The 9,739-nt window shown below is 43.5% G+C and overlaps 1 protein-coding gene across 4 annotated transcripts in view; it reads left to right on the top strand.

Moving 5' to 3' along the window:
* Positions 1-9,739, top strand: part of LOC116848389 (PDZ domain-containing protein 4-like) — a 74,757-nt gene that overhangs the window by 54,922 nt on the left and 10,096 nt on the right. For 2 of the 4 annotated variants that reach the window (XM_032824437.1, XM_032824429.1), the window contains exon 1: positions 2,975-3,049. The exons of the other annotated variants lie outside the window; for them this stretch is intronic. In XM_032824437.1, coding sequence (XP_032680328.1) covers positions 2,990-3,049 — 60 coding nt within the window. In that variant the 5' untranslated portion in view covers positions 2,975-2,989. Of the gene's footprint in view, positions 1-2,974; positions 3,050-9,739 lie in introns of those variants that run through there. 4 annotated transcript variants of the gene reach the window in all.

The raw sequence follows: 9,739 nt of genomic DNA, 5'->3' as shown, positions 1-9,739 counted from the left end.
CGATGAAGCACGTGCACTACTGGTTTTACGTCGGCTCTGCGTCGCATAAAGTCTCGCACAAGTCCCCCATATATAAAACAAGCGGCGATTGAACGTGAGCGCCGAAGGGGTCATTAAACTAGCTGTGCCGATAGTGTTCTCGATAACGCGTGTTCGTTATTTCAATATCGCTATATTCTCTGTTCGCTGTTCTGCCGTTTCTATGTTGCCTACGACATTGCTTCGTCGGCACTTGGATTCGTGATAAAGCGCGAAATGTTCCCGACGACAGACGCGAGATACACACACGCGACGTTAATCTTTTCTATTTTCGATGAAGAGCGCCTCCTCACAAAGTGTGCCTCGGATACTTGAGATCGGACGTCGTAGTAGGAATCTTGATGAAAGTTTCTCTGCGAGAACATCTCAAAGAGACCTGTTCAGGTATTATATTTGACATTTGAATGCAATAACGTGAGATTCGCTCGTGCGAATGCTACGTATCTCTTACGTGCAGTGCCCTTTTCGTATTGTGTGTGTCTTATGTGAATAAAATAAAATAAAAATTCACTTCTTCCTCTTGCACTATCCAGACTCAAAGAAGGGATTGTCGCGATGTTTCGAATTAAGCATCCTGGTCCCTCGCTTGGTTCATGACATCAGAAGCGAGAAATCGTTTCCAATATTCTTGCGTCCAATATTCTCAAATAGAAAAATATTTGTGTGAAAGAACACTTCAGATCGCTTGAGCATACTTGTATAAAGCTCCAAAAATTATCCGTTGAAAATTAACGCGACATACAAATTTTTTTTTAACTTTCCGAGTGACAACCAAAATATTATTAGTGTCCTCCTCGATTTCTCTCTCCTTGCAAAAAGAGTCATCAAAAATTATTTCTTCACTTTTCTAGTCGAGAATCCACACAGCTTTCTTGTGAAAAATACATAGAGAGGAAAAATATTTGAGAAATAAAATAATTGATTGGATACTAACAATATATTGACTTAAACCTAAATTTTTTTATTTAAATATAATAAACAGTTACTTTCATAAAAAATAGATTTCAAGAAAATGTATGTTTTCTTATTTGGAAAATATTAGTATAAGTCAAAGTAATTATTAATACCCACCGAATAAATGGTTTCTTAGGTATCTTTTTCTCAATGTATTTTACTTTTAATGATCTCTAAACAAGCTCTGAGAGACGAGCACCTCTTAGAACGACCACAAATAACCCCACTGGAGGGTTTGCTTCCCCTCATGATTTAGTCACATTAATTTTTGCGGTTATTTATTGACTGTCAAGGCAGAAGAATAATTTTCAGAATATTTTACAAGTATGCTCAAGCACAATCTGAAATGCTCTTTTACCCCAATATCTCTTCATTTGGGAATGACACGGAAGAATTTTCAGCATTTTATTTCTCGCCTCGGCGTCACGACTTAACATGGCCGCGCTGAGTACCCAGGAGTCTTAATGCACTCTTCGGCTTGATGCGTGCCTCCTATTTATTCCAAGCAATACCCGACATTTCGCACGTTCGTTATTTATTATCGCACTTGTTATTAATTATTATTAATTATTAATCGAACGAGCAAGCGCGCGTATGTGTGCGTGTACGCTTGACTTCGTGGTGGAAGAACGGTGGGGAACGTGAGAAGACGACACCGGCGCGCATCTTTGCCGTTTAAACGTGAATACATTGCGGCGTATATCAGCTGTGCTAACACTCCGCGCTGCGGTAAATAACGGCGCCTTAAGGCGATGACGGTAATTTGCTTCGCCGACTCACCGGCGAATTTCCCCGCATTAAGGATTAAACACATGGAAATTGCACGCGAGCGCGCTTAATGTGATAAATGTTTGATATAATCTATGCTTCTCTTTCGTCCAGAATCGATCCAGGTATACACGCGATACTACCGATTTTCCTTTTCTTTCTTCTTCATTTGCATTTTCCCCCTCTCCTCCTCTTATTTCCTCCTTTCTTCCTCTTCTTTTTCCCTCTTCTCTAGAAACAGATATCAGCATTACTTGCGTGTAATATTTCAAGTAGCTGCTCGGCTGCTCTCGTATATCACCGTTCCGCGTAGCTACTTAAATATTTCAAAGAGATATTAAACCGCCCACCGCCATTATAACGGTACTTACTCATCTCTACCCCCTCTGCTAACACGCTCGTCCTGCCTCGTGACAGCGCACATTGCATAATAATGATCCAGCCGCGATGCGCGCGTTTTCAGAGCATAAATATAAAATATACGGTGCACGGGGAGAGAAGTTGGGAAGGTATCATTTTTTACGTGTCGGAACGGCACTCTGTCGTGGACGGATTTGTTCGCCTAAGCCACGAGCCTGGGTCAAGGGTCCTTCCAAGGCAAGAAGGTGTAGTCCGTTCGTCATTCCCGTCGCGCTTTTTGCCTCTCGATGGAGTATGTCGCGCACGTGGCATCAGGTGCGATCCAAATAGGTACAGAGAGTGCGAGGGCGCGTCGCAAGAAAACGTCGGCCGCGGCGATGAGGGGTACGCGCGAAATGCGGATCGAAGATAATCTCCTTGGTTTTTACCGGGCCCGCATGGGCAAATCCCACGTAAGATATGGGCGGCGAATCCTTCCTGGGATGAAACACAGGATGGAAACGTGCGAAGAACACAGCGGCACGTTATCACGGAAACTTCAGCCTCCTCTCTTTCCCAACCGTGTTTCCCGGCGTGTCAAATAAATATTTTCCCGCGAGGGAAGAAATTAAACGGTCTGCGCGCGTATATGGGGCCCCGTAAGGCGAATCGCACGATGGGAGATGCGATTCCGGCGAAGAGAATCTCTTTAAAACCGGGGGATGCATATGTATCATCCGTGTACACGCGTGTTGCACTCTTTTCCCTGACACTCTTGAATTTTTCATTTGTCCGCGCATTTTATTCTTCAGGGCGGGAGTTTCCGCTGGGAAAAATGCGCGTTCTCCGGATCCTCTTCGCGGAGTTTCACGGACGGATTGTCACACCGATGCAGACTTTGGGCGCAGAGTGCACCCGAAAATATCACGAGTGCGTCGTTCGAGTCAAGGTCGGTGGTGTTTCGAATACAACGAGTTACCAAACGATTCAGACACAATGAAAGTGGAGGCTCGTCAAACAAAGTTGAAAATCATTAATTTTTCCCTCTTCCTCCTCCTCTTTTTCTCTTGCGATTTTAAATGACAGTATTTTCACCGTCGTCTCGAGTGAAGATTCTACCATTTCTCATTCATTTTGAGTGATATTCTATTCTAGGAAATTTAGAGTAAGAATTGTGTGGTTGTGAGAACTATATAGATGTGTGGGCGTGTGACAACAGCAATTTTAAATATCTATAACTTGAAAGCATATAAATTTTCTCTCTAACCATAGAATATGTGGATATGGCGACCATGGCAATTTTCTGCGTGTACGATTTCCAGTCTCACATGTAATTTGAGATTGGAAATCACACAAGTTTAGTGTATAATGGTAGGGTTTGGTGGCTTTAATCACAATGGTCTCAATCTGACTTTGTACGCGCATAAGGGCGAAAATCGTGTAACTCCCAATTTAGGAAATGATAGGACATGCTCGGCACGGTGTATACACCATCTTGATACGCAACACGCACACGGACGTGCGCAATTCCGGATGTAAATCAGCGATCAAAGTGTCGAGAATCTCGTTTAATTTCACGGGCGAGCTGTGCCTCACGGCGTACACGAGCGAATCGCGAGATTGCCGCGCGCAGTCGGGGAAGAAGAAGGTGGATTCGCCGCGTTCACTCATCCGAGGAAGTCAATCGAGTAGTCGGTGGCTCTGGGCGTGTAATGCCGTCGCGTCGGCAAAACGTACGTTGTGTTTTCCTACAACGATAATTAGGCGGCGCCGTCGTCAAACGCGCTTTCTCGCCAGTTCTGCTAATTCGTCGTCGCTCAAAGCGCGTCGCCCCGGCTTTTCGTATTTGCGGAACGCGCGTATTTCTTCTTCGTCCTCGCCGTCGGGGCTGCCATCACCACCACCTTCGTTTCCCTCCGTCGCTTCTTTGTCGCTCAACCAGGTTTTCCTTCGTCCCTCCAGAATCCCCCGTTGTTTTCCCGTCGGCCGGCCGGCCGACGTTTTTTCTCTACTTTCCCCTTCGCAGACTCTCCCCGTTTTTGCCGCCTCCGCGGCGACCACGTGGCGTGCCAGATAGATTTATCTATCTCGCCACGTGTGGACTGCGACGCTGGAACGCGCGCACAGAAATGTCGGGGAGTCGATCACGAGGAAAATAGATCAGCGACGATGACAACATAGTTTTCGGCCGTGAAATGTAATTGTTGTAATTAACATCGCTCCTCTATTCTCTCGCTGGAACGAGTTCCGCCATCAGTATGTCTGTGCACAGTAGAATGATTACTCATGTTTGAAATCGCAACTTCATTATAACTTGCGATAGCTACGGAATTTAGTATTGATCTTACATTGCGAATTGAAGCAGGTTGGCGCAAAGACTTGTCACTTCTCTATTAAATTCTAGTAGAAAGTTCGGACACACGGAGAGGATTGTATAATAAAAATAGCTATAGAATTTTGTAACTAATAAATAGACATTCTCCATAAATACACATTTATTGTTCTTTCATTTCACTTTTATTTACATTTTAGAAACAATGATATTAAAAAATTCACCATGTTCCTTAACAATATTGACCTCATTAAGAGTCTATTCTTGCGTCACTGAAAATATAGTAAAATTTAAGAGAATTTGTATGAAGAAAAAAACCTATAATATTCTCTCCGTGTAAATATCTATTTCCGTAGAGATATCTAATTTCGTTCTTTATTTTATTTGACAAATCACCGACATAATATGACAAATGTATTCATCGTTACGCGCGAAAGCGCAATTTGATTTTTCGAATGCGAGATTACGATAAATCGATTAGGTGAATCGTTAGAATCGACAGCCGGTAAACGCCCATCGCCTTCTGCGCGCAATGCTGCAATTGCAACTGATAGTGATAAGTGGCACTTGATCATCGCTTGATATTAATCGCACAGCAAGCTCTGATACTCGGAGCCGAGCTTATCGGGAGGATTGCGAAGGAGAAGGAAGGCGGAGGAACCGGCCGATTAATTGAAAATGTTCGTGCGCGAACGGAGCGCGGCGCCGATAGCTGTGCGAACGGGCGCATCCTCGCGAAAGTAATACATGAAATTGATATCGGAGTCGGGCAAGACTTTTTTAATTAAGCGGCAGAAATAGTTTCTCGCTTTGGAAGAGCGACCGTGCCGATATTATTACCGTGTTCGCGGCGGTGGAAATAAAGAAATCGGGGGTAGCAGCAGACGGTAGTAGCCGATGGCCCATGAAAGAGTTTCGTTCGTATGAGAAAGGCCCTTGCCACCCGACTGAAATACAGAGTACAGGGATTATAAATTACGCGCGGTTACGGTGAAACACGGCACCGTTAGTCGGAAGAATTATCGTGACGCAATGCTGCGCCGGATATCCACTGCATTTATCGTTTCTTTGCTTTCAGTCTTTATTTCTCTGTCTCTCTTTGTCTCCCCTTTTCTCTCATCCCTCTCTCTCTTTTCTTCCCTCTCCTGATCCTCATTCCTCCTCTCTTCCATTCCTTTCCATTCCCTCCTTCTATTCCTCTTTATCTTTCTCACTATCGTTTCTTACTTTTTTGCTTTCTTTCTCTCCTCCTCTCTCCCTTTCTATTTCCATCCCTCTCTCGTTGCCTATCTGTCCCCCTCCCTCCTTTATCCTCCCTCTCTCTTCCTTCTCCTCTTTCTTCTTCCCTCTCTCCTTACCTCTTTCCCTTCTTTCCTCTCTCTCTGTATGCGCGCTCGCGCGTGTAGGAGTTAAAAATAAAGAACTTGCTTACACACACAAGCAGGTCCTCCCGTCTCCGTCGCATCTTCGTCATGAAAGTGCGTAGTCCTCGACACACCCCGAAGCTGTCGGACGGACAGGGGTGTCTCTAACGAAGGGTTGCCTTGCTATGTAAGAAAGGCGCGCCTAAAATCGAAGAGGGGTCTTTTTAATACTACTTAATCGCGTTTACGCCGTACGTCCTCCGTCAAAGGCTCGAATATTCACGGCAAAGTGCTTCCGAGACCCCTTGAGGAACTAATGTAATAAACGGATGGACAAGCGGTCGATCAGCCTCCCTTGATTGGATATTGATCAGCTGTTCGAGAGAACCGGTCGCCCGGTCGGACGGAAAAGAAGCGGGGGAAAATGCGAAAATGCTGCAGCGTATTTTTACACGTAACGCCGATGTGTCGTATCGCTTCGCTGCGAGTTACTGCGACTTTCCTTTTTTAAATAGTTCCCCCCTTGTCTGCTTCTCCTCCTCTTACTCTCTCACCCTCTCTGTTTCTCTCTTTTCCTCTGTAAAAGTTCATGGAGCACGAATAGCCTTGCCTTTATCGCGAGAAAAGGCGATACTAGGTGTGTTAATATCTCCGTCTGCCCCTCCGGCCTCCGTTATTGCGTTACTGCGAGTGTTACAGCGAACGGACACATCCTTGAACGCGGCGTCTCACGTAACTCTGCCTTCATTCTGTGAAATGCAGAAATATCGCAATCACGCGTACATGCTTATGGGCTGCGTCTAATTGCAGCGCAATAATAAACGCAGTCGAAGGACTCGGTAAAATCACGCGGATGCGCGGCATCGTCGCTACCACACACGGTGTGCGTAGTTACGGCAGTTGTTGCCGCGGAGAAACGCGCGCCTCGTTACGCTAGTTAATGTCAAAACATTCTCGTCCGCTCGAGGGCGAAGAAAAAGCGACGACCAAGTTGAGCGCGCCAAGATACTTACCCGAGCTGCTCGGGCGTCACTGCAACACGAAGTGGTGAACAAACAATCCGCTCTTTCCAGCGAGACGATTGATTTTTCAAGGGTGAAAATAAACTGTTTCGACAAACGACTCACGCAGAAGGCGCGTTCGCGCAATGAACAACATTAATTACGACAAATGCGTGTAACAACGCGCGCGTGTAATTGCCTTCGGCGGAGTAACGTCCAAAATGTCACGCGTCGCTTTCCGTTGCCGCGGTTTGACTCGTTTAAACGAAAGAAATTTCCGACTAATATTACACTGAGAGAAAAAATATCGAAAAAAATAAGAGATACTTATTCGATAGGTACTAATAACGTTTTTGCTTGTACTAATATATACATTTTTACATTGAGGAAAAACATTCCTTTTAAATGAGAAAATATAGATATCTTCTTAAATTCGCGTTAATTTTCATGAAAACAATTGGTTATTCCATTTAGACAAAATTTAAGTTTACTCTATTTAAACAAAATTTAATTTAGATTTAAGTAAATATGTTATTAGTATTCACTGCGCATAGACATTTTCTTTTCGGATATTTTTCCTCTCAGTGCGTGGGTTGGTGCAAAAGGTATCATCATTCTCTTGAATTTTCGTAGAAAGCTTGAACGTTAAAAATTGGAAGCCCTCGTTAAGTGTCTGAAAAAATATAACAGCGAGTCGCTATTGCTCATTTTATTCGTAAAAATTATTAATCATTCCAAATTGAATAATTTTATTTGACAAATGCGACGAATCGTATTTTTGCGCAATAGAATTACTAGAATTTGCATGGAGAAACATTTGATCGAATTAGTTAAATATCTAGAATGAAATATGAAAGAATTTCGTTTGAAATTGTATCAGAATTTTTGTTCGTTTATATTTCACCAAATATTCCATTAATTCAACCAAATTATCTCTCTTTCCGTAGAACTGTTATAAGAGAATAGAACAGAGTGATAGAATAGGAATAGAAAATTACTAAAACATAATAGAATTGTTTTATTCCAACGTGGACATTTTCCTGTGTCAATGATCAATGTTCACATCAGAGACACGAGCGGCTTCCATCTCTCTTTTGCGAGGAGTTCGCGTAAGTTTGTTAATTGTAATACCGAGAACGTGCATAGAACGCACAAGAGACATGAAAGGAAAATGACGTGCAAACGTGGAAAGATAATTATTACAAAATTCGTATCTCACCAATGGCCGACATTATTCGCGGTTATGATCAAAGACCGAATTGTCTAACCGGCGGAGAATATTCAAAGCGCAACGACCACAAAATTTCCGGCTGAGAATAGTTGAAAAGCGGAAGGAGAATAGTTGAACTCGGTAGGTCTTTAGCTGAGCGAGCCGCCGTCGCGCGAATGTCATTAATTTTAATGGATAGACCGGTGTAACATTAGGCACGCTCCTCTCTCCTTCTCTCTCTCTTTCTCCTCCCACTGCTCAACATTCGATCAAAGAACGTACCATAAAACGTCGCGCTGGCTACAGGAAACACAAGTAGTCTCGGATTTATGACATCGCACCGTGTCGCGTGCAAAAGTAATGAACGAAAGATCACTGAAGGATTAATAATTTCGCAAGGAGAGACATTTCACGCCGGCCTCGTTAATTTTAATAGATCGTGCGGAGCGACGAGGCCGTTCATTGTTCATCATTGTTCACGGCGGCCGTCGGAAAACCGACGGCAAGAGAGGCGCGGACAAAGTGTGTTAGAACGTCTAGACAAAAGCTGAAAGACAATACCGGGGGCTCAACTTCCATACGAGCAGATTATCCCGAAAGCGGCGCGGAAGCTCCAATTTTGAAAATGTTTCCGAGCTAAGTGCACCTCGCGTTAGGCGCGATCTTTATCTTGCCTCTCCCGTTAGAGAATTTTCGCCACCTAATTAAGCAACTCGCCCACACTCTTTTCCCCTCCGAAGAAACTAGCGAGTAAAAGTCAAATTATTTTACTTTACTTGACTTCCCTCGTTTGCTGCAGAATATTTTTTGTTCCCTGCGTTTTGCTGCGGAATCAGTGAGTAGAAATCGATTTACTGTATCTAATTTTATTTTTATTTAATTTTAATTTTTATTGTTTTTTTATACACACGCTGACGTTTCATGCTTTGCGATCTTAATTTCGCTCGGAAAAATACATTCTCACTCGGCCGGTCTCGAAAACGAGCAAATTTGTTTTTGGCTCTTTTAGCAAAAAGAGAGCGGCAAAATATCTAAATGATTCTCGATTTCGCCGCTTCGACGGGCAAAGGTTTCGCCCAGCGCCGGGCAATATCACGATTACAGGCGTAAATGTTTGCGATTCTCTCGACCCTACGCTGGAAATTAACGGCCAAGTGAGCAGTTGGCAATTCCATTTTGTGTGACCGAGGCCGCGTTGTTTCGCGTTGGACGAGTGTCCGCGATGTACGAGAGAGACCGCTGACCTGATAAACGCATATGGACGATACTTTTTTACGGCGATCGATATGACGACTATCAGCGTCCTGCGCGTCGGCAAATAAATATATTCGCGCTTGAACGACTGCTCGATGGCTCGAAAGTGCCGCATTAGATTGCGATTTGAAATGCGCATGGGTAAAATGGAAACTAACGCGCGTACTTAGCGTATTTAAGAGGAATTTTTATTAAAATTATGATTACAATTCATTGTTATAATGAAAAATTATGACATTATTTATGTAATAATATTCATTTGTCATAGCATAATAATATTTATATGATGATAATTTGTTATCGTACTTTCTGTGTGTAAATTCTGTACACACAGTACGCGTTGATCAACAGTGCTACGATAGCATTTGATTCGACACAAGAGTCATTCCACTCTCCCCCATTTTAAAATAACAGGAATCCTGCAGATTCCTGGAATGCAGATACGTAGAAAACTGCATTGAAGAAAACGTTACCAAAA

Source organism: Odontomachus brunneus, unplaced genomic scaffold, assembly GCF_010583005.1.
Source record: "Odontomachus brunneus isolate Ranch 3 - 2012 unplaced genomic scaffold, Obru_v1 Obru_scaffold_005, whole genome shotgun sequence".
Classification (NCBI taxonomy): Eukaryota; Metazoa; Arthropoda; class Insecta; order Hymenoptera; family Formicidae; genus Odontomachus; species Odontomachus brunneus.
This window is presented reverse-complemented; position numbering and strand designations above follow the sequence as displayed.